The sequence below is a fragment of the Vipera ursinii genome, assembly GCF_947247035.1.
Source record: "Vipera ursinii genome assembly, chromosome: 15".
NCBI classification, from domain to species: domain Eukaryota; kingdom Metazoa; phylum Chordata; class Lepidosauria; order Squamata; family Viperidae; genus Vipera; species Vipera ursinii.
The window spans coordinates 8239246-8264502 of record NC_139528.1 but is presented as its reverse complement, the minus strand read 5'-3'; the positions used below and the strand labels follow the sequence as shown (position 1 = coordinate 8264502).

The 25257-nt window shown below is 43.8% G+C and overlaps 1 protein-coding gene across 1 annotated transcript; it reads left to right on the top strand.

The window, feature by feature from the left end:
- Nucleotides 1-1111: 1111 nt before the first annotated feature.
- On the top strand, nucleotides 1112-23933 carry LOC310647181 (V-type proton ATPase catalytic subunit A-like). The gene is made up of 15 exons (XM_083374215.1): nucleotides 1112-1242; nucleotides 5093-5230; nucleotides 7326-7454; nucleotides 8033-8247; nucleotides 9061-9198; nucleotides 11646-11797; nucleotides 13641-13803; nucleotides 15751-15859; nucleotides 16801-16923; nucleotides 17977-18091; nucleotides 18390-18453; nucleotides 19776-19979; nucleotides 20731-20825; nucleotides 21459-21630; nucleotides 23635-23933. The coding sequence occupies exons 2-15, from the start codon at nucleotides 5149-5151 to the stop codon at nucleotides 23725-23727; spliced, it is 1854 nt and encodes a 617-aa protein (XP_083230341.1). The 5' UTR covers nucleotides 1112-1242; nucleotides 5093-5148; the 3' UTR covers nucleotides 23728-23933.
- Nucleotides 23934-25257: the final 1324 nt, after the last annotated feature.

The following is a 25257-nucleotide window of genomic DNA, read 5'->3' as shown; positions in this document are numbered from 1 at the left end:
ACAAAATCATTGAGCCTTGGTAGAGCAGTGGGCTAATGCCTCCTTAAGTAACACCAGCTGCCTGCAATTAGTGCAGGTTCGCATCCCACCAGGCTCAAGGTTGACTCAGCCTTCCATCCTTCCGAGGTAGGTAAAATGAGGACCCAGATTGTTGGGGGCAATTAAGCTGACTTTGTAATAATGCCGCTTGGGGTGTGTGTGAAAGCCCTAATAAGCAGGCATATACATAGAATGAAGGCTACTGCTAAGCTTGTAAGCCGCCCTGAGTCTTCGGAGAAGGGCGGGATATAAATGGAATTAAAAATAAAATAAAATTTCAATCTTAAAGAGAAGAACCTATCTAGCTTCGTTTCCACTTGGACTTTTTCCTTGAAACTAAAAAATGTATATGTAACTTTAATCTTAGCTTTTGAAGATTAGAAGGATTAACCTTGATCAGGTTCTCATATGTACACCTTCATCGTGCCGTGACAATCTTGTTGGGTATTAGATTACAGTTCAGGATCTTGTGCAAACCCCAAAATAAATTAATTATTGAACTGGGTTCAGCAAGCTAGGAGGAAGAGATCTGACAGCCATTTGTCCAGAATGGTTTAGACCAGTGGTCTTCAAACTTGGGACTTGTGGACTTCAACTGCCAGAATTCCTCAGCCAGCGTCCCTGTCTGAGGGATTCTGGGAGTTGAAGTCCACAAGTCATAAAGGGGCCAAATTTGAAGACCCCTGGTTTTGACTCTCCTGCTCTACATCCGGGGTGGATTAGAAGACCTCCAAGATCCCTTTCAACTCTGTTATTTTGCATTCTGTATAACCAATCCTCCTTTGCTTGATATACCTGTATGCAGAAATGTTATTTCTCTTGCACAAACAGCTGTAGGAAAAATCTCCCCTTCTGCGGAAAATTTAAAGGTCAGGGTTTCTGCTGCTGTGAAGTATGTCATAGGAGGCCAGGTTGTTGACAGTACACACACAGGGAGTGCTTTTCTGTTGCCGAGAAAGCTTGACTGTGTCTCTCTTTTCCAGTGCCCTCCAGCCCCTTCTAGATCCTGTGTGCCCATTCAGGTCAGAACTAGCTTGGAGGGATCAGCAAGTCTCTTACTCCAGGTTTACTCCTCCATCAGAACCCCTCTGTTTCCTGCTGAAGACAGAGCAGGCATTCCACCCTACCACCCTGCCAGAGGAAAGGAAAGTGCACACGAAGCAGGTGGTGCCAACTCCTAGGAAAATTTCCACCTTCTCAATGGTAAGATGAGCTTGACTTAAGGCAAAGCAGGGCTGGAAGAAAATTAAACTTTAATGGGTATTTCCTATAATTCCATTTTTTATGCACTCACAAGACTCAGGATGATGTGCTGTGTCCAATTTTGGTCACTACCATAGAGTGCTTTTTTTCTAAAAAAAAAAGGCGCCGGAACTCTCATCTTGGCGGGTGCAGGAGGTGGGGGAGTGGGGGGGCGGTGCTGCTGCAGTCACAGGTGCGAAGGGTGTTGGCAGCGGGCTCCCCTCCCTGGGGCTGGAGCCGGCACGGCTGGTGCTGTGGGAGCAGCAGAGCCCACTCTATATGGCAGGGCTGCGCAATGCGGGCAGTGGAGGCAGTATGGGCCAGGCGATGTTTTAATCTGATGATTTTAAAAATATATTTTTTCTATTGTAAGTTTCCCCAAACCTCACCATGTGGATTGCATACAAATATTATATAATTGGTAAATAAAGGTAGAACATATGTTAAATATACATCAAATGATAATATGCTTCCCTACAAAGTCAATTCTTGCTCAATGACAGACCAAGGAGTTAACTCGGAAAGGCAAGAGGAAAATCTAGAAGAGGTCTGTGCAGCTCTTCAACATCTTCATCAACGATTTCGATGAGGGGATAGATGGGGAACTCATCAAATTTGTAGACAACACCAAGCTGGCAGGAATAGCTAATACTCCAGAAGATAGGCTTAAGATACAGGAGGATCTGGACAGATTCGAACACTGGGCACTATCTAAAAAAATGAAATTCAATGGTGAAAAAAGTAAGGTTCTACATACAGACAGGAAAAATCAAATGCACAGGTATAGGATAGGTGGTACCTTGCTTAATAGTAGTAACTGTGAAAGAGATCTCGGAGTCCTAGTGGACAATCACTTAAATATGAGCCAGCAGTGTGCTGCAGCTGCCAAAAAAGCCAACACAGTGCTAGGCTGCATTAACAGAGCGATAGAATCAAGATCACGTGAAGTACTAATACCACTTTACAATGCCTTGGTAAGGCCACACCTGGAATATTGCATCCAGTTTTGGTCACCACGATGTAAAAAAGATGTCGAGACTCTGGAAAGAGTACAGAGAAGAGCAACAAAGATGATTGGGGGATTGGAGGCTAAAACATATAGGGAACGGTTGCTGGAATTGGGTATGTGTAGTTTAATGAAGAGAAGGGTGAGGGGTGACATGATAGCAGTGTTCCAATATCTCAGGGGCTGCCACAAAGAAGAGGGAGTCAAGCTATTCTCCAAAGCACCTGAAAGCAGGACAAGAAGCAACGGATGGAAACTAGTCAAGGAGAGAAGCAACCTAGAACTAAGGAGAAATTTCCTGACAGTGAGAACAATTAACCAGTGGAACAACCTGCCTCCAGAAGTGGTGAATGCTCCAACACTGGAAGTTTTTAAGAAGAGTCTGGCCAGCCATTTGTCTGAAATGGTATAGGGTTTCCTGCCTGAGCAGGGGATTGGACTAGATGACCTCCAAGGTCCCTTCCAAATTATTATTATTATTATTATTATTATTATTATTATTATTATTATTATTATTATTATTATTATCTTGTAGAAAGGAAAGGCCCACACTGATAAATTAAAAATCTTTGTGGTCTGCAAAGGAATGCTGGTGGGCTAATCAATGATTTGGTGACTAGAGGAGCATTTACAGTGTTGGAGCTTGTGGTCATGGTAAGCCATGGAGGCACTAGGCAACATGACCTTCAGGGCAGTGGTGGTGATTTTATTACTTTTAAAAAAAGTCTGTGCTCTGTCCAAGGGTGCTTGGTAGGCTGCATGTACAGGCCTGGTCTAGAATTTATTTTGGAGCGTTCAACTATCTAGAGCAGGCATGTCAAACTCATTTTGTTTGAGGCAACTTTTTATAAAAGAATTGCCATTAATTTGTTTTAATAAAATAATTTTAATCAATTTTTCACTTGATTTCAAATTAAATGAATGAGATTTTTTTTTAGGAAAAATTGCCAAATGCATTAAACTGGTTTTAGGTATATGTTACTGGAAGGAAAAAGCAATCCCTGTTGCGTTACTGATCCCAGAGAAACATTTGCATGTATGCAGGTATCCTTAGGGTGCGATAGTTATGGATGAGAAATATTGGTTGCAAAGTTGGCATTTCTGGATGTAATACAGATATTTTGGACTTATTTTTCTTTCTTTGCATGTTTGATATTTTTAAAAAGGCATATGCTACTGACTATGCTTATGCACATATGTAACATGATCACTGCTTGTCCAAAATTTTACTATACTGATAATACCCCCAGAAATTATTTTAGCCTTTTTAATAAATGTTGTTATTGATGTTAAGCTCACCAGGGAAAACATCATATATTGTTATGTATATACTAGGTTAATTATTTAAAGACTGAAGTGCAACATAACTAGATTCTAAATAATCTATTTTTCAAAACACACAACAGTCCAAACAGTAAAAGTAAAGTCCAAATTAAGAATATTTCATTCTTAAGAATTGTTTAGATTCAAAACAGTTTTCAAGAGTGTACAAAAGATACTATTTTTTTAGAATCAGCTAAATTAGACATATTACATTGAGAAAAATGTTTCTCATTTCTTTCCTGTTACCTTTGATTTCATTGCAGAGATGTTAATGTAAGAAATATATTTTGTTATCTAATTTTACCTTCCAAAAGACAGAAGCAGATGAAAAATGTGAGGTTCTTTCCTGTTGGCTTTTCTGAATTAGCTGTTTTAGATTCTAAAAATTTAGTTCCTAAAGAAGTAATCCTGTAAATAACGTCCTCCTCTAGTGCAGGCTAGCAATCTTGGCTCTTTTTTATGACTCAAGGACTTCAACTCCCAGAATTCCAGAGCCAGCATGGCTCAGCTTGGAAACCTCTCCCTTTCCCCTCAGCATGGCTGGCTCAGGATTTCTGGGAGTTGAAGTCCACGAGTCATAAAAAAGAACCAAGATTGCTAGCCCTGCAATAGGCTTAGGAAAACCAATAAAGGAGCTGGCTTTTTTTTTTGCAAAAAAAAAAAGGTGCCGGAATGCAGTTCTGAGTGTTTTATGAGAAAAAAAGCCCTGCATAAGAAGAATGTTGAGTCCCCAGGAAGAGTGCAGAGAAGAGCAACGAAGATGATTAAGGGACTGGAAGCTAAAATATATGAAGAACGGTTGCAAGAATTATTGTCTAGTCCAGGGGTAGGCAACCTCGGCTCTTTTATGACTCATGGACTTCAACTCCCAGAATTCCTGAGTCAGCATAGCTGACTCAGGAATTCTGGGAGTTGGAGTCCATGAGTCATAAAAGAGCCGAGGTTGCCTACCCCTGGTCTAGTCTAATGAAGAGAAGGTTTAAGGGTGACATGATAGTAGCCTTCCAAGATTTGAGGGGCTGCCACAGGGAAGGCGGGGTCAACCAATTCTCCAAATCATCTGAAAAGGCAGGATAAGGAGCAACAGATGGAAACTAATCAAGGAGAAGCAACCCAGAACTAAGGAGAAATTTCCTGGCAGTAAGAACAATTAACCAGTGGAACAGCTTGCCACTAGAAGTTGTGAATGCTCCAACACTGGAAGTTTCTGTGAAGAGATTGGACAGCCATTTGACCGGAATGGTATAAGGTTTCCTGCCTGAGCAGTGGGGTGGGACTAGAAGACCTCTGAGGTCCATGACCTTCTCAGGCTCAGAAGCTCCAAAATCTGGCCACCCAAATCACAAATTAGGAGTCCTTCAGAGAGCTTCGTCCCTTCGCTTGAAAGAAGAGTGAGAAGGGTTTGGTTTTTTAAAAAAATATGTCCTGCTGTTTTCAATGACTTATTTTACATCTGGTGATTTTTCGCCTTCTGTGACACAGAGCTTGTGGTTGCTGTAGAAGTGGGATCCGGCTGCTTTAATTGACCGGCAGGAGCTATGGAATTCTCCGAGCTTCCCAAGATTGGAGATGCTGAAAAGGAGAGTGAATTGGGATTTGTCCATGGCGTCTCTGGGCCTGGTAGGTTGGCTGAGAACCGAAGAAGCTTAAGTACCCCTTTTAACCGTCTGCAGAAAAAAATGGGGAGTGAGAATGAGGAATGAGAAGGACTGGGGGTGACATGATAGTTGTCTTCCAGTGCTTGAGGGGCTGTGACAGAGAAGAGAAGGTTGACCTATTCTGAAAAGCGCTGAGGACAGGATGGAAACTTGAGGGGGTCCTCAGTGCTCTCTGAGCTTGGCTATTTTCTTGCAGATGTTTCATGACATCTCAACATTGACCTAGTTCAGGGGTAGGCAACCTCGGCTCTTTTATGACTCATGGACTTCAACTCCCAGAATTCCTGAGTCAGCTATGCTTTTTTTTTGCCACAATTGTTAAGCGAATCACTGCAGCTATTAAGTGGATCAGCTTAACAGCTGGCAAAAAAAAAAGGTTGTAAAATCAGGCAGGACCCACTTAGCAACCGCCTTGATAAGCAAGGGAAATTCTGGTCCCAGAATTTCACAAGTTGTAAGGACTATCCATAATTAGCTGGGTGTGCTTCAGGAGAACCAGCCAAGGACCTGGTGCACATATTTGCTCTGCTTCCTTTTTCAAGAAATTCACAGCAAGGTGCAATAAAATTAAATTGCAATTTTCGTGTATTGTTAGGCTGCTACCCTCCCACAAGTTTTACCAGTATTTTTAAACTGCAAAGAGTGCAAATTTAATGTAGAGACTGGATAAGAATTGGCTATCAAAGGAAACCTAGAACTTTTCTTAATTTTTATTTCTTTTTTTTATTTTAAAAAAGAACATTGGCTCCTGAGTGCCACCTACTGGCCTTCGGGCCTCCCTCTCAATTTGGGTGCTGGGTTAAAGGTAAAGGTAGACATGCGTGCTAGTCGTTTCCGACTCTAGTGGCCGGTGCTCTTTCAAAGCCGAAGAGCCAGTGCTTGTCCGAGGACATCTCCGTGGTTATGTGGCCAGCATGACTAGTTGCCAAAGGCGCATGGAACACTGTTACCTTCCCACCATAGTGGTCCCTATTTTTCTACTTGCATTTTTTTTAACGTGCTTTCGAACTGCTAGGTTGGCAGAAGCTGGGATGAGTAACAGGCGCTCACTCTGTTACGCGGCACTCGGGATTCGACCCGCCAAACTGCCGACCTTCTGATCGACAAGCTCAGCGTCCTAACCCACTGAGCAAATCTAAAATCCAAGGAACTTTATATAAGAATTATATATAAGAGGTTTTTGGAGAAATTAAGATGAGATAAAAATCTAACAAACAATCCTGATGGATAAACAGAGATTCCATACGAGAAGGACGATGCTTGTTCCCTTCTGGGGTGGGGGCTTCGTGGTATCCGTAGCAGAACACCCAGATTCAGCCATAGTTTCATTCCATGCAGCATTAACTTTGTGAACTCTCCTCCTCCCATTATATATTCAAGATGGACACTATTTAATATTTATTTGTTATGTAATAACATACGTTGTATACAGTATGGTTAGGTGTGTGTCATGTATGTGTTTCACTTTGAGAGCGGGCAACTAAATTTAATTTTTGATGTGTGCTGTTGTGCCCACGGTAAAAAAAAAAAAGACAATAAAGGTTACCTTATCTTATCTCTAGGGTTTTTCATGAATGTCAGCAGGAGAGTAGCTGAGATTGTTTACGTAGTTTTTTTTTAAAAAAAAGAATATGAAGGATGTGACTACACTCCTTGTACCTTTAAACTGTTTAAAATAAAATCTTGGCACAATTCCTCAAGCATGATTGGGATAGTCTGTGTTTCTAAGAGCGACTGCTAATTTATTGCTGAGTTTTGAATGCTGGATGAAGGTGGAGGGTGAAGTGTAGGTATCCCTATTTAGATGTTGGCGAAAGTCTGTCTTTCTCAACCTTGGCCACTTAAAGATGGGTGGACTTGCAACTCCCAAAATTCTCCAGCTATCTATGCTGGCTGGGGAATTCTGGGAGTTAAGTCCACCCATCTTCAAGTGGTCAAGGTTGAGAAACACTGTTAAGATTATCCTGTCTCCAATAGACTTTTTTTTCTCTTCTGCAGCTTATTCAAGCATTTTTTTCCCTCCGCTAAAAATATCTTTTTAAAAAATTTCCCAACAGTGGTGATTGCCTGCAAGATGGCGGGCGCAGCGATGTATGAGCTGGTCCGTGTTGGCCACTTTGAATTGGTGGGCGAGATAATCCGGCTGGACGGAGATCTGGCCACCATCCAAGTGTACGAAGAGACCTGTATCCTTCAGGAGAGGGGGGGGGCGTAGGGGGGGTTGCCTCATTTTCCTTGTCCAATTTGCTAACTCTTCATTTCCAGGCTCTCTCTCCCCTTCTCCCAGTAGGTAGAATTGTAGGCGCTCCATCCCTGGTGGTTTTCAAAGAGTTCATTTGTTACATGCCAGAAGCGAGATGGAAAATCCTCTTTTTAAAAGAGCATTCTTATTAATGTTTATTACAAGATAAAATACAAAGAGAAGCAAAAGCCAAGAAAGACAGAGGATAACAAAAGGTGAAGGTGCAAAGAAAAAGGAAAAAGTTCTGACTTCTGACTTTTTTCAGTGCGGTAGAACACAGGGAAAGTTACAACCTTTTTTGCTTTAAATTTCTAGTAAATTCAAACCATTTCCGTAACAGCCATGTCAATCTAATTGTCAAAAACCTAACCTCAAAACTTCAAGACAGGGTTTAAGCCAGGATTAAGCCATGATGTGGCCTTCCGTACCCCAAAACGCCTCGTTCCCCTGCCAGAGACTGTACCTTCCTTCTCTTTTTTTCCCTGCTCTGCACCCCTCCTTTTTCCTGAGCTATCCCTGTAGCGGGGGTCTGCGTGGGGGACCCTGTGCTGCGAACGGGGAAGCCGCTCTCTGTGGTTCTTGGGCCTGGCATCATGGGGTCCATCTTTGATGGGATCCAGCGTCCTCTGAAGGACATCACGGAGCTTACCAAGAGCATCTACATTCCCCGGGGGATCAACATCTCCGCTTTATCCCAGGACGTGAAGTGGGACTTTAAGCCAGGTTCCAACATTCGGGTAAGAGACAAACAGCCGTGCAAGGAAGGGTCAGTTGGTGATGCTCCATCTAGGCCAGGGGTAGGCAACCTCGGCTCTTTTATGACTGGTGGACTTCAACTCCCAGAATTCCTGAGCCAGCCTGGCTCAGCTTGGAAACCTCTCCCTTTCCCCTCAGCATGGCTGGGTCAGGAATTCTGGGAGTTGAAGTCCACCAGTCATAAAAAAGCCGAGGTTGCCTACCTCTGATCTAGGTGGACGCTATACTTGAAGCGGGTGGCCTCAGATCTACTTCAGGGGAAGTGAACTGCTGAAGTCAGACTATACAGGTAGTCCTCGACAATTCATTTAGTGACCATTTGAAGTTACAACGGCACTGAAAAAAATGTTGTAGGACCATTTTTCACACTTGCGATTGTTACAGCATTCCCATGGTCAACATTCAGACTCTTTGACAATTGACTCGTAATTCTGACGGCTGCAGTGTCCCAGGGTCATGTAATCACCTTTCGGGACCTTCTGACAAGGAAAATCAATGGGAAAGCCAGAATCACTCAGCAACTGTGTTGCTAACTTAAAACTGCAGCGATTCACTTAACAACTGTAGCAAGGAAGGTCGTAAAATGGAGCACAACTCGCTTAACAAAAGAAATTTTGGGTTCAGTTGTGGTCATAAATCAAGGACTATCTATAATTGGCTCCTTAGAACCTGGGAAGAGGGATGGAAATTTGAAAAAAATAATAAATGGAGGTCAGCACTTTCTCCCAGTAAAATGGATAGCCACATCTCCAGAGCATCAAAATTGTTTAAAGCAGCGTTCCTTTCCTTTGCAGGTTGGGAGCCATTTAACTGGAGGGGACATATATGGGATGGTGCATGAAAATTCCCTCATCAAGCACATGATCATGGTGCCACCCCGAAGCCGTGGCACCGTCACTCACATTGCCCCAGCTGGCAGCTATGACATTTCGGTAAGTGGTGTGTCTGCAGAGGGATCATTCAGCCCCAGATGCAAAGGGAGGAGATCTGTCAGAGCGTGCATAGTCTTACTCCGCTGAGATAACCCAGGAGTAAACACAGTAAACAAGTGGTCTGTATTAAATGGTGGTTTATCTTACACTATCTACAATATCATACACCGGGAACAATATACATCCACGTGTTAATACAGCAGTCTCCGACACACAGCAGTTACAACAGGAAAGCAGAAGAGAGAGAACACAGGAGCAGAGCCTTCCTTTTATACAAAGGCTCTTAAAGAGACACAGACCCTGCTGGCTCTTAAAGGGATATAGATCCTGCTGAGTCATTCCCAACATTACATCATAAATCTCACATTACATCAGCTGGTTAGCTTTTAAATCATTACCTTGACAGAAATTGCCAGGAAATAGGGCCCTGATAGGACCGTTTTATGCTGCACTGGTCAAATCACACTTAGAATACTGTGTCTGGTTCGGTCACCATGATACAAAACATGTTACTGTGAGAACCCACTCCAATCCCCATCTCAGGAAAGAAGAACTCTTGGAGACGAGATTGTTCAAACAGGAACTTTTACTAACACATGGTTGACAGTGGATAATCAGGATCTGGAAACTGTCTCGCAGGTTGATATTTTTAAAATGTCCCCGAGTAAAAACCCCTCCCCTCAGTCCATTTGGTCAGTCCCGGATCAGTTAAGTTTCATGTGTCAAAACCCTTCGTGGGAAAAGAGAACTTCCATGCATTTACAACAGCGTTGCTTCCTCCCCTTCAAATTCCAATCAGAGATACAAACCAGAATTTCCCCCCCCCCTCTTTCTTTGTTCTTCTCCCTTCAAAAGGTTTCTTCCCTGGTCTTTTGTGATGACCTCCAGGCAGGCTGAATACACAAACCTTGCATCTAAGAGATAGAGATGGCTCTTTACGACCCTGCCTTCTCTTCCCCTCCGTGGGAATGGCAGAATCCAGTAAGGGGGTGAGATTTAGATTTGCACAGATAGGGAGTTAGAAATGAAATATAAATGGATTCTGACAGTTACTAGTTATACTGAGACTCTAGAAAGAGTGCAGAAAACAGCAACAAAGATGACTAAGGGGGGCATGGAGGCTAAAACATATGAAGAAGAGCTGCAGGAACTGGGTATGTCCAGTTTAATGAAAAGAAGGATTAAGGGTGACATGACAGCACTCTTCTGATATTTGAGGGGCTGCCCCAAAGAAGAGGGGGTCAACTTATTTTCCAAATCACCAGAAAGTGAGAAATAATGGATGGAAACTAACCAAGGAGAGAAGTAACCTGGAACTAAGGAGAAACTTCCTAACAGTGAGGACAATCAACCAGTGGAACAGCTGGCCTCCAGAAGCTGTGGGTGCTCCATCACTGGAGGTTTTTAAGAAGAGACTGGACAGCCACTAGTCTGGAATGGTATAAGGCAGGGGTAGGCAACCTTGGCTCTTTTATGACTCGTGGACTTCAACTCCCAGAATTCCTGAGCCAGCCACGCTGAGGGGAAAGGGAGAGGTTTCCAAGCTGAGCCAGGCTGGCTCAGGAATTCTGGGAGTTGAAGTCCATGAGTCATGAGGGGGCCATAGTTCCCCCATGCTGGCTCAGGAATTCTGAGAGTTGAAGTCCACAAGTCATAAAAGAGCCAAGGTTGCCTACCCCTGGTGTAAGATGTCCTGCTTGAGCAAAGGGTTGGAGCAGAAGGCCTTCTAATTGTATGTGTCATAGTTCCGATAGATGCAACCCTTCAAAAGAACTTCGAGGCACTGTTTTCCTTAAAGAATCTTTTATTCGGGAAACAAATATCGGCACTACATCGTTGAACCCCAAAACTAAATTCCCTTCCCCCTGAAACAAAGTAACAAAGTGCAGTTCCCATCCCCAATAAACTGTCATAAATCACATTCCCCAACTAGCTTAAAGCATGGGATTTCTACTTAGCTCCACAGCCCGCCAAAACGTTATCAGCTCGTCCTTGGGCTCCCACCACGGCATTACGTTATGGCTAGCTGAGCTTACATTCCAACACCCCCCCAACTGCACTTAATTTCTAAAGCAAGAAAAAGTACATTAAAGGAACAGAGAAAATGGTTTGCATTTTCATCAATTGTCAAAGCGGGAATATCCAATGTTACCAGCGCTGACAGTGTGATCCTATGTTCTGTAAATTGATTTTACCCATCCATCTGGGAGAACGCTGTCTCAGACTCTGGAAATGTGTGGACTTCAGCTCCCAGAATTCTGGCCGTGGAAGTCCACCTATCTTCTCCTTGCCAAGATTGAAAAACACTGTCCAAAGAACAAAATCAGAACCAGTCAAGGAAAGCCAGCTTCCTTAGGGAGTTGAGCCAAGACAAGATTTGAATCCTTGCCAAAGACTCCCTGCCCCATGATTCCTTGTCCTCCTCATCTGGGCCTTCCTCCCCAAAGGACGTGGTGTTGGAGCTTGACTTCGAGGGTGTCAAGGAGAAACTGACAATGATGCAAGTCTGGCCCGTCCGGCAGATCCGGCCGGTCTCCGAGAAGCTCCCGGCCAATCATCCCCTGCTTACTGGCCAGAGAGTCCTGGATGCGCTCTTTCCGTAAGCTGTCATTTTTGTAAGAAAGGGAAGGTTGCTCATCCCTCTTTGGTGGGTGGCCAACTGTGACCCCTTTACGACCTGTGGACTTCAACTTTGCTTCAACTCCGAGCTCTGCCAGGCTTGGGAATTCTGGGAGTTGTTAAGTCCAGAGTTAAAGGGGCCAGAGTTACCCAGCCCTGTTTTTCTGACATGGTTTCCACGAGGGATGACTTCAAATCGAACCCCGATTGCTAAATTTGCAAGAGATTCTAAAGTTATGCAGGTAGTCCTCAATTTATGACCACAATTGGGACTGGAAATTCAGTCGCTAAGCGATGCATTCATTAAGCAAATCATCACTGACCAAACCTAATTTTCCATTCAGTTTCACTGGGGTTGTTAAGTGAATCATGTAATAGTTAGGAGAAATAGAATAGAATAGAACAGAATAGAATAGAATAGAATAGAATAGAATAGAATAGAATAGAATAGAATAGAATAGAATAGAATAGAATAGAATAGATAAGGGAATGAAGAATAGAATAGAATAGAATAGAATAGAATAGAATAGAATAGAATAGAATAGAATAGAATAGAATAGAATAGATAAGGGAATGAAGAATAGAATAGAATAGAATAGAATAGAATAGAATAGAATAGAATAGAATAGAATAGAATAGAATAGAATAGATAATGGAATGAAGAATAGGATAGAATAGAACAGAATCAGGATAGAATAGAATAGATAATGGAATGAAGAATAGAATTGAATAGAACAGAATCAGCATAGAATAGAATAGATAATGGAATGAAGAATAGAATAGAATAGAATAGAATAGAATAGAATAGAATAGAATAGAATAGAATAGAATAGAATAGAATAGAATAGAATAGATAATGGAATGAAGAATAGAACAGAATAGAATAGATAATGGAATGAAGAATAGAATTGAATACAACAGAATCAGGGTAGAATAGAATAGATAATGGAATGAAGAATACAATAGAATAGAATAGAATAGAATAGAATAGAATAGAATAGAATAGAATAGAATAGAATAGAAAAACCTTTATTGTCATTTTGTAACTTACAACAAAATTAAGTGCTGCCCACAGTGCACACTACACACGTCAAAACCACAAATAAGAACATACATTATAAACAGACACCCTTCACATTCTCTTCACCATTGTGCTGCCCCTAATATTGCACTTCAGTGTTGCAGTATACAGTGGTATTTAATATGGTTACAGCTCTGGGATAAAAAAAACTATTTTTCGCCTATTTTTCTTTGCTTTTATTATCCTGTACCGTCTGCCAGATGGTAATAGCTCAAAAAAAGAATGTCAAACAAGTCATTAAGCAAATCTGGGTTCCCCAACTGGCTTTCCTTGTCAGAAGGTCGCAAAAGGGGATCACATGACCCTGGGACACTGCGACCGTCATAAATACGAACCAGTTGCCAAGCATCTGAATTTTGACCATGTGACCATGGGGATGCTGCAATGATTGTAAGTGTGAAAAACGGTCATAAAGTCCCTTTTTTCAGGGCTGTTGTAATTTGAATGGTCACTAAATGAATGGATTTAAGTCAAGACAACCTGTACCACAGGAAGCACTTAGAAATTCAGCCACTGTCTCAGATGGGCCACTTCCCACTGGTTGAGTTAACCATGGTTTATCCAATTAATCCTATTTGCAGGAGAAGCTGGATTCCTTTGTGCAAGGGTGTGGTTGATTTTTTTATGGTTCAATGGTTGAGTGAACTCAATCCTTGTCTCACCACTTTGGCTGAAACCTCTCTGAGGCTCTCATTACGGGTTGACTGGGAGGGGGGTCTCTCCTTCTGCCCTCCTCTTCCAGGTGTGTCCAAGGTGGCACCACAGCCATCCCAGGTGCCTTTGGATGTGGGAAGACGGTCATCTCCCAGTCTCTGTCCAAGTACTCCAACAGTGACGTCATCATCTACGTGGGCTGCGGAGAGCGCGGGAACGAGATGTCGGAAGTGCTTAGGGACTTTCCCGAGGTAAGGATGGCAGGGACACCAGCCAGAACCACTCTGGTTCTTCATCTGGGTGCAAAGATCTGGAGGAACATCCCCCCCTTTTCCTTGATGGCAATGGGGGATAATGATCTGGAAGGAAAGGGGGAGATGTGAAGTATTAGTACCGCTTTATAAAGCCCTAGCAAGGCCACAGCTGGAATACTGCAGCCAATTTTGGTCACCCTATCACAAAAAAAGTTGTTGAGGCCTTGGGAAAAGTTCAGAGGAGACCAACTCAGATGATCCAAGGCCTGCAGACTAAAACATACGAAGAACGGCTGCAGGACTTGGGTTTGGCTAGTTTAAAGAAAAGAAGAAATAGGGGAGACATGATAGCAGTCTTCCAGTATTTGAGAGGCTGCCACCAAGAAGAGGGGGGTCAAACTATTTTCCAAAGCACCAGAAGGCAGGACGAGAAACAATGGTTGGAGATTGATCAAGGAGAGATGCAACCTGGAATCAAGGAGAAACTTCCTGACAGTGAGGACAATTAACCAGTGGAACTGCTTGCCTCCAGAAATTGTGGGCGCTCCATCACTGGAGATTTTTAAGAAGACGCTAGACAGTCACTTCTCTGAGATGGTATAGGTTCTCCTGCTTGAGCAGGGGGCTGGACTAGAAGACCTTCAAAATCCCTTCCAGCTCCTATTCTCTTCTCTTCTCTTCTCTTCTCTTCTCTTCTCTTCTCTTCTCTTCTCTTCTCTTCTCTTCGATTCTATTCCTAGATCATCTTCAAAAATCATACAGAATCAAGATCATGTGGTATGTTAATACCACTTTACAATGCCCTGGTAAGGCCACACTTGGAATACTGCATCCAGTTTTGGTTACCACGATGTAAAAAAGATGTTGAGACTCTAGAAAGATGATTAGGGGCCTGGAAGCTAAAACATGAAGAACGGTTGCAGGAAATGGATATGTCTAGTTTAATGAAGAGAAGAAGTAGTGGGGGGCATGATAACTGACTTCCACTACTTAAGAGGGTGTCTACTTATTCTCCAAAGGCAAGACAAAAAACAATGGATGGAAACTAATCAAGGAGAGAATCAACTAAGGAGGAATTTCTGACAGAACAATTAATCAGTGGAACGACTTGCCTCCAGAAGTTGTGGGTGCTCCAACACTGGAAGTTTTTAAGAGACTGGACAACAATTTGTCTGAAATGCTATAGGTTTCCTGCCTGAGCAGGGGGTTGGACTAGAAGACCTCCAAGGTTCCTTCCAACACTGTTATTCTGTTATAATTATTTTTGTCTTTAAGAAAGATACGCAAAGTATTTGGAGACCAGAATGTCATGATCCCAATTTTTATTTGTGATCATCCTGTTGTTGTTGTTGTTAGTTGCGAAGTCGTGTCCGACCCATCGTGACCCCATGGACCACGTTCCTCCAGGCCTTCCTGTCCTCTACCATCTTCTGGAGTCCCTTTAAGCTCACGCCTACTGCTTCAGTGACTCCATCCAGCCACCTCATTCTCTGTCGTCCCCTTCTTCTCTTGCCCTCAACCTTTCCCAGCATGAGGCTCTTCTCCAGTGAGAAGCATACTGTATAAGGCAGTGTTTCTCAAATTTTTGTCACTTTAAGATGGGTGAACTTCAACTCCCAGAACTCCTCAGCCAGCCCAGATGGACTTCAACTCCCAGAATACTTTTTCCCCCTTCAATTTTGGAAAGCTGGCTCAGTGCTTCTCAATCTCTGCACCTTTAAATGGGTGGACTTCAGCTCCCAGAGTTCCCTTCAACTTCCCAGAGTTGCAGGGAATGCTGGCTAGGGAATTCTGGGAGTTGAAGTCCACTTGTCTTAAAATGGCTCAGGCTGCAGTAAGCCATGGTGCTCCTCAAGGTTTTCTTTGGCCCTAGCTCCCTTTACTCCCCCTCCCCCCATCCCAATCTCTCCCCCATTTCCCATTATTCTGCCCTCATCCTCCTAGCTCACCATGGAAGTAGATGGGAAGACGGAGAGCATCATGAAGAGGACCTCGCTGGTGGCCAATACCTCCAACATGCCCGTGGCTGCTCGGGAAGCCTCCATTTACACCGGTGAGGGCCTTTTTCATGCCACCCCCCTTCTCCCCCCCCCCGAGAACCACAACCACAATAAGGGCTTCCCAAGCAATTTTTATAACTTAAAAATTAAATGAATTAGGAACTGCATTGTTTTTGCTGCAAGATTCTCTTTGGATCAGAGTTGGTACCCCACAAATGCCCCACTGCTAAACCCTAAAACCAGATTAAGAAAGTAAAATGGTTGGGTCTACAACCTATTAAGACGGTTTAAGGCTGAATTCCCACAGTGCGTGAGAGAGGGTCCCTGACTTACGCCCGTTCGTTCAGTGACCATTCAATGCTATGATGGCACTGAAATAAAAGGACTGGCTTATCACCACAATTGGGGCCAGAATTTCCGTTGTTAAGCAAGGGGGTTGTTAAGTGGGTCAGGCCCAGTTTTACGACCTTTTTTCCATGGTTATTAAGCAAGTCACTGCACTTGTTCTGCAAACTCTCAGTTCACTTTGCTTGTCGGAAGCGGCTTGGGAAGTTGCAAATGGCGATCGTGTGATCCTGGGACAGTACAACTCTCCTAAAGCTGTGCCTGAATTTTGATCGTGCGACCCCAGGCATGCTGTGATGGTCGCAGGTGTGAGGACCGGTCGTAACTTTTTTCAGTGCTGCCATTAACAGTCATTAATTGAATGTTCGTAGGTCAAGGACTATTTGTATCACTCTGAAATTTTCAGGTGATTAATATTCCTGCCCAAATATTAATAACTTTTTCAAGATCAGCCAAGGATAGCCAGATGCCGCTATCAAGACGGACAATGTCACAAAGGATTTGCACACAAAGGATTTATCTCTTTTGATAAAATCACAGCACACAGAGATATGAAGGGACAAACAAAGCCTCTTTAATTTGTTTTGGAATCTTCCTGTAACCCTTTTCTTTCTTTTTTTCCCCCTCCTTCATCTTTTTCTCTCCCCAGGAATCACCCTCTCGGAATATTTCCGGGACATGGGATACCATGTTAGCATGATGGCCGATTCCACCTCCCGCTGGGCAGAAGCCCTTCGCGAGATTTCTGGACGTTTGGCTGAAATGCCTGCAGGTTGATTTTTCTTACGTTTCTTTGATTTCTTAATCGGTATCTCTCAACCATGGCTGATATTTGGACCTAATAGCAAAGTTGAAAGGGACCTTGGAGGACATCTAGTCCAACCCCCTGCTCAGGTAGGAGACCCTATACCAGGGGTGGGCAACCTTGGCTCTTTTATGACTTGTGGACTTCAACTCCCAGAATTGCTGAGCCAGCCATGCTGAGGGGAAAGGGAGAGGTTTCCAAGCTGAGCCGTGATGGCTGAGGAATTCTGGGAGTTGAAGTCCACGAGTCATGAAGGGGCCATAGTTCCCCCATGCTGGCTGAGGAATTCTGGGAATTGAAGTCCACGAGTCATAAAAGAGCCAAGGTTGCCTACTCCTGCCCTATACCACCACGGACAAATGGCTGTCCAGTCTCTTGTTGAAAATCTCCAGTGATGGAGCCCCCACAACTTCTGGAAGGAAGCTGTTCTGCTGGTTGATTGTTCCTCACTGTCAGGAAGTTTCTCCTTAATTCCAGGTTGCTTCTCTCCTTGATTAGTTTCCATCCGTTGCTTCTTGTCCCGCCTTCTGGTACTTTGGAGAATAGCTTGACCCCCTCCTCTTCTTTGTGGCAGCCCCTCAAATATTGGAAGGCTGCTATCATATCACTCGTAATCCTTCTTTTCAATAGCTAGACCAGAGGTCTCCAGACTTGTCAACTTTAATTCCCCATGCCGGCTGGGGAATTCTGGGAGTTGAAGTCCACAAGCCTTAATGTCGCCAAGGTTGGGGACCCCTGGACTAAATATACCCAGTTCCTGGCCTTCCCTTTGAAACACATGGGGGGGGGGATCCTGGGAGTTGAAGTCCACTTATCTTAAAGATGCTGAGATAGAGAAACATTGATCTAGCTTCCCAAGATGGAGTGGGCGATTCTGGGAGCCAAAGTCCACCAGTCTTAAAGTCGTCCAGGTTGAGAGCCCCATTCAGAAGAAATGGATCTTTCAGCGCCTTCATTCCCTTCTCAACTTTCACCATTTTCCCCAAGCCACGAGAAATGAAAATCTCTTTTTCTTTGCAGACAGTGGGTACCCAGCCTATCTGGGCGCCCGCTTGGCGTCCTTCTACGAACGGGCCGGCCGGGTCAAGTGCCTGGGCAGTCCCGAGCGAGAGGGCAGCGTCAGCATCGTTGGCGCGTAAGTTGCCAGATTCCCTTTCCCGTCTCTTGCTGGAGGGAGGCCGTGCAAAAACCGGGTCAACGGCAGCCTTTACGGGAAAACCTTCTGAGCCATTAAAGATCTTTAGCAGCAATCACGGGCTGTGCTGAAATCTGTCAACGTTCTCGTCAAGACGTTGATTGCTGGAGAACGGGAAAGCTTTGTAAACAAACTTCAGCTGTTCGTGGGAGGGAGGAATCACCTCCGGCTGAACTGAGGTGTGGAAATATTTGAGGTTTGTGGGTTTGACCAGCTTTCCTGTGTCTGTTTCTTGTAGGGTGTCCCCTCCTGGGGGGGATTTTTCAGATCCAGTGACCTCTGCAACCCTGGGGATTGTCCAGGTGAGTAGCGTTTCACTGCCTCCGCATGCGTAGCGCCCCCTGGAACATCCAATCCCTTTCCTGGACCGGCAAGCAAATCCACGCCCTCCTGTCTTGACTGCTGCAATGGTCTTTATGTGGGGCTGCCCTTGGAGAGTATCCGGAGGCTTCAATCAGTTCAAAATGGAGTGCTTTTGTGCAAGTCTAGAATTGCACACGCGTCACCTCTCTTGCGGGAGCCGGGATGGCTGCTGATTCGCTTCCGGGTCCAATTCAAGGTGCTGCTTGTCGCCTTCAAAGCCCTCCATGGCTTAAGGCCAGGTTATAGCTGAAAGACCGTCTTTTCCCAGTCACCCACCAGAGGGGATGTTATGGGTCCCCTCCCTCCAGAAGGCCCTCCTGGTGGGAGCCAGAAGAAGGACCTTCTCCATGGTGGTTCCCTCCCTGTGGAACATCATCCTTGTGGAGATAAGACAGGCCCCCATCTTGACTCTATTTCGAAATGCTCTGAAATCATGGTTCTGCCAGCAGGCCTGGGAACCAGGGGGATACGGAGCCCACCAAGTGGCGGGTTTGATGGTTGTTGCTGGGCGGGTGGGGGTTTGTCAGGGTTTTGTATTTGGGGTTTTACTCTTGTAAGCTGTCTGAAGTCACTGTGAATGTTTTGGGCAGCCCTCTAATAACAGTAGCATTTAGACTTATCTACCACTTGATAGTACTTTACGGTCCCCTCTGAGCGGTTTACAGAGTCAGCCTGTTGCCCCTGAGGTCATTTTACCGACCTCGGAAGGGTGGAAGGCGGAGTCAACCTTGAGCTGGTCAGGATCGAACTTCTGGCAGTGGGCAGAGTCAGCCTGCAATACTGCACTTTAATCACTGCGCCACCACCACGGCTCCTATATACATTTTCAAAATAAAATAATGTAATATAAAATAAAAAAAACCAATAAAATTAAAATAAAATGATAAATAAAATAATAAAATAATAAAATAAAATGATAAAATAATAAAATAAAATAAAATAATAAAGTAAAACAAAACAATAAAATAAAATAAAATAATAAAATAAAATGATAAATAAAAAAATAAAATAATAAAATAAAATGATAAATAAAAAAAATAAAATAATAAAATAAAATAAAATAATAAAATAAAATGATAAAATGATAAAATAATAAAATGATAAATAAAATAAAATAAAATAATAAAATAAAATAAATAAAATAAAATAAATAAAATAAAATAATAAAATAAAATAAATAAAATAAAATAAAATAAAATAATAAAATAAAATAAAATAAAATAAAATATGCATTGGATTTCCCTTCCTGCCCCTAACCCAGGTCTTCTGGGGCCTGGACAAGAAGCTGGCCCAGCGGAAGCATTTCCCCTCCGTCAACTGGCTGATCAGCTACAGCAAGTACACGCGGGCCCTGGACGAGCACTACGAGAGGCTCTTCCCGGAGTTCGTCTCCCTGCGAACCAAGGCCAAGGAGATCCTGCAGGAGGAGGAGGACCTGGCTGAGATTGTCCAGCTGGTGGGAAAGGTAGGGTGCCTGTCAGTCGTAGAATACTGTAAAAGGGTCGGAAGGGACCTTGGAGGTCTTCTAGTCCATCCCCTACTTAAGCGGGAGGCAAATAAACAGAAAACAATACTGTAATCAAGGAACCGTCAAGGAGAAACCCACATCCCACCAAGATTTTTAAGACAACCACCTCCTCCTCCTCTACAAACCCCATTCCCTTCTAGCACTGATGATGTTACCTAGTTGGGTTATGAAACATCTGCAAGAAAAGCTCAGAGACCCCAAAGACCCCACAGTTCTTCTCTTCCTCCTCCCTTCTACAAACCCCATTCCCTTCTAGCACTGATGATGTTACCTAGTTGGGTTATGAAACATCTGGAAGAAAAGCTCAGAGACACCAAAGACCCCACAGTCCTCCTCCTCCTCCTCCCCCCCTACAAACCCCATTCCCTTCTAGCACTGATGCTAGTTGGGTCATGAAACATCTGCAAGAAAACAACCAACCTTAGAGAGCACCACACAGCCCCCTCTCCTCCTCCTTTCCACAACCCCCCCTCCCTTCCAGCACTGACGATGTTATCTAGTTGGGTTGTGAAACATCTGCAAGAAAACCACCCAGCTCAGAGAGCTTTCATCCCAAGCTCCAGATTTTCTCTTCTGAAGGGGAACCTTCCTGAGACGGAGCCCAAAGTTTGCCTTCCCTCATGCCTGCCTTTCTTCTGGTGCTCTTTTCACACGTACACCGCCCTCTCTTCAATTTTGCATTCTTCAGGCATCTCTGGCTGAAACCGACAAGATCACCTTGGAGGTAGCCAAGCTGATCAAAGACGACTTTTTGCAGCAAAATGGGTACTCTTCCTATGACAGGTAATGCCAGGGCTGCTCACAACCTCACAACTTCACAGCTCGTCCTTCCCTATGGGGCGGATCTCCTCAAGGACGCTTGTCAAGTCTGCAGGGCCTTCTTTGGGTTTCAGCGCAGCCCCGGGGCACCCCCTGCAGCGAGCCACAAACCGCACGGCTGTGTGTCATTGTTAGGACAGGCGGTCCTCAACTTACGAGCACAGCTGGTCGTAATTTCTGTTGCTAAGTGAGAGATTTGTTGAGTGAACGTTACCCCGTTGTGCAATCTTCCTTGCCCCAGTTGTTAAATGAATCCCTGCTGTTGTTCAATCAGTAACACGGTTGTTAAGTGAATCTGGCTTCTTCCCCATTGACTTTGCTTGTCAGAAGGTCACAAAAGGGGATCAGGTGACCCCGGGACACTGCGACCGTCATAAATATGAGTCAGCGTCCGAATCTACTCTCCCTCCCCCTTGGAATTTTTCCTCACCTTCTCTTTTCTGTAGGAAAACAATACAAGAGAAAAATCTGATTTTTTTCCCCTCCCTGGAGAGCTGAAGAGGATGGTCCAGGGGCAGTGAGGGTCCCAGAGCTTTCTGAGGAAGAGTGACTGTGACTGTAAGTGTGCTAGGATCTGTTGGGTCTTTGCTGTTCCAGATTCTGCCCTTTCTACAAGACAGTGGGCATGCTGCAGAACATGATCGCTTTTTATGAGCTGGCCCGCCACGCTGTGGAGTCGACAGCCCAGTCTGAGCACAAGGTCACCTGGACCATCATACGGGAGAACCTGGCCGACATCATGTACAAGCTCAGCTCCATGAAGTTCCAGGTGAGGGGAAGGGAGAGGTTCAGCCCGGAACTAAGGAGAAATTTCCCGACAGCGAGAATAATTGATCACAGCAATATTTATTTATTTATTTATTATTTATTAATTCAGTTTATATACTGCCCTACTCCCAAAGGACTCAGGGCGGTTTACAAGGCAAAATTTAAAAACAATACAATATAAAATTAAAATTAAATTAAATTAAGTCTAGCCGCAAAAATTAAAATCACAATTTAAAAACATTAAACCCCTCAGTCCAGACCAGATAGCTCAAAGAGCCAGGTTTTTAGGTCCCGGCGAAATGAACGAAGGTTGGGGGCAGTCCGGAGTTCCGTTGGCAGTTGATTCCATAGGGCAACACACTAAAAAGACCTTTTTTATTTTATTTTCCCCTGCATCCAAACCAAGAGACTTTCCTTCAGACGTTGTGGGGGCTCCATCACTGGAGGTTTTCAAGAGACTGGACAGCCATTTGTTCAGGATGATGGAGGGTCTCTTGCTTGGGCAGGGGGTTGGACTAGAAGACCTCCAAAGTCCCTTCCCTCCCTATGATTCTATGAGATAGGTAGATAGAAGATAGATAGATACCGTATTTTCCGGCGTATAAGACGACTTTTCAAAAGTTGGGGGGTCGTCTTATATGCCCAGTCGTCTTATACGCCGGAAAATACGGTAGATAGATAGACAGACAGACAGACAGACAGACAGACAGACAGACAGACAGACAGACAGACAGACAGACAGATAGATAGATAGATAGATAGATAGATAGATAGATAGACAGATGAATGGATGGATGGATGGATAGAAGACAGACAGATGGTAGATGATAGATAGATATAGATACATAGATAGATGAATAGATAGATATATAGATGATAGATAAATAGTAGATGATAGATGAATAGATAGATGATAGATAAGATAGTAGATGATAGAATAGAATAGATAGATAGATGAATAGATAGATATAGATAGATGATATATAGATGATATAGATAGTACATGATAGATAGATAGGTAGGTAGATAGATAGATAGATAGATTTATTTTATTTATTTTATTTTATTAAACTTAAATACCGCCCTTCTCCCGTAGGACTCAGGGCGGTTCACAAGGTTTTTTAAAACAATGCAACAAGTTACAAAAATTAAAAACAATTAAAATAATTATACTAACCTTGAAATATAACCCAATTACAATTAAAAACACAATTAAAACCCCAGTGAATACTCTCAGTCTAGGCCAGAAAGCTCAAAGAGCCAGGTCTTCAGGTCCCGGCGGAATGAACGAAGGTTGGGGGCAGTCCTAAGCTCTACAGGCAGCTGGTTCCAAAGGGCCGGCGCACCCACAGAGAAAGCCCTCCCCCTGGGTATTGTTCGCCGGCAATCTTTTACCGGCGGTACCCTGAGGAGACCCTCCCTGTGGGAGTGCACAGGACGAAGGGAGCTTGATGCCGGCAGCAGGTGTTCCCTCAAATATCCTGGACCCAAGCCATTTAGGGCTTTATAGGTCATCACCAGCACCTTGAATCTCATCCAGAGGGCAACCGGAAGCCAATGCAGCTTGCGGAGGAGAGGTGTTACATGGGAGTATCGGGACACTCCCATCACAACTCGCGCGGCCGCATTCTGCACCAGCGGAAGCCTCCGAGTGGTCCTCAAGGGCAGCCACATGTAGAGAGCCCCATGTAGAGATGATAAGGTACATGGGTGGTAGTTCATAGATGAATAGATGGATGGATGGATGGACAGAAAACAGACAGATGTAGATGATAGATGTAGATAGATGATAGATAAATAGATAATAGACAGACAGACAGACAGACAGACAGACAGATAGATAGAGATCAGCCTTCCTCTCAGAATGGTGGTGCTCCATCACGAGGTTTTGAATAAGAGACTGGACAACCACTTGGCATGCAATAAGGTCTCTTGCTTGAGCAGGGGGCTGGACTAGAAGATCTCCGAGGCCCCTTCCAAAGCTGTTATTCCGTATTTTGTGTAGGATCCAGGAAAGGATGGCGAGGCCAAGATCAAAGCCTGCTACGCCCAGCTGAATGAGGAGATGCAGAACGCCTTCCGCAACTTGGAGGACTGAACCTGGGAAACGTTTCCTGTCAAACCTGGTTCGGAGCTTCTTCTTCCGGGCTGGATCTTTAAGGAAATGTTCGACTGCCTTCTGCAACATTCGGGAGTTTGCACATTGCTGGCCAAAGTGTTCAAGGCCAATTGTTCTATTTTACTGATGCAGAATTCCAGGATTAGCACCTCTTGAATAAATTGTTTGATTTGTTTATCGTTCTTTATTTTTTTGCGTAATAACATGAGAGTGCCAGGGGAGGCCCTTCCTTCCTTCCTTCCTTCCTTCCTTCCTTCCTTCCTTCCTTCCTTCCTTCCTTCCTTCCTTCCTTCCTTCTTCCCTTAATTCCTCCCTCTCTTCCCAGTTTTTTCCTTACTTTCCCTGGACCAGTTATGACAGTCCTTAACCAGTATTGTGTTTTTTTATTCTTTCTTTCTTTCTTTCTCTCTTTCTTTCTTTCTTTCTTTCTTTCTTTCTTTCTTTCTTTCTTTCTTTCTTCCTTCCTTCCTTCTTTCCTTCCTTCCTTCCTTCCTTCCTTCCTTCCTTCCTTCCTTCCTTCCTTCCTTCCTTCTTTCTTTCTTTCTTTCTTTCTTTCTTTCTTTCTTTCTTTCTTTCTTTCTTTCTTTCTTTCTTTCTTTCTTTCTTTCTTTCTTCCCTCCCTCCCTCCCTCCCTCCCTCCCTCCCTCCCTCCCTCCCTTCTCACTGCTTCCTTAAATAAGCCATGTATTTAATTTAATTTAAAAAGTGAACCATGCGCTTTTTAAACTTCCAGCAGGAGGCATATCTTTCTGCTGATATTCCTACAGACAAAACATTTAAAACAGGCCCACCTGATTTCCAGCTCCGGAGAAAGAAAAACAGCTTTTCCAGCAAAATTCCAAGTTCAGTTAAAATAATGATGAGTGTTCTTGCTGTTAATCCTGTGCTGATTTGTTTTGGGGGGAAAAAATAGAAAGAAACAGATCTTTCTGCCTTGAATGAAAGGTCCATCAACATCATAACTCATCTACGGACTCGGAAAAGCAGCAGGGATCCTGCTCTGGAAGTTGTTTGTATATAGACAGAGAGAGAGATGCACACAAACTTTATTTATTAAATGTATATGCATATAAAGTTCATTAATGAATACAGGTAGTCCTCAACTTACAACAGTTTGTTTAATGACCATTTAAAGTTACAATGTCACCGGAAAATGTGACTTAGGACTATTTTCCACAGTTGTGACCGCTGCAGCATCCCCCGCAGTCAGGGGATCAAAATTTGGACGCTTGTGTCCCTGGTATGTGTGTGTCACGTGATCCCCTTTTGTGACCTCCTGACCAGCAAAGTCCATGTGGGGAAGCCGGATTCACTTAACAACTGTGTGACTAACTTAACAACTGCAGAGATTCGCTTAGCAGCTGTGGCAAGAAAGGTCATAAAATGAGGCAAAACTCAGTTAACAATTTTCTCAAGCCACATAAGTTTTGGGCTCAACTATGGATTTGCTTAATGACTGTGGTGTAAAAGGTCATAAAATCAGGCACGACTCACCTAATGACCCCCTTA

Bases quoted from the DNA above. Each gene is read 5' to 3' on its own strand.
- LOC310647181 (XM_083374215.1), top strand. From the start codon at position 5,149: ATGGAATTCTCCGAGCTTCCCAAGATTGGAGATGCTGAAAAGGAGAGT. The intron at 11,798-13,640 runs GTAAGCTGTCAT...CTCCTCTTCCAG, and splicing joins GTCCTGGATGCGCTCTTTCC to GTGTGTCCAAGGTGGCACCA. The intron at 20,826-21,458 runs GTAATGCCAGGG...TTGCTGTTCCAG, and splicing joins GGGTACTCTTCCTATGACAG to ATTCTGCCCTTTCTACAAGA.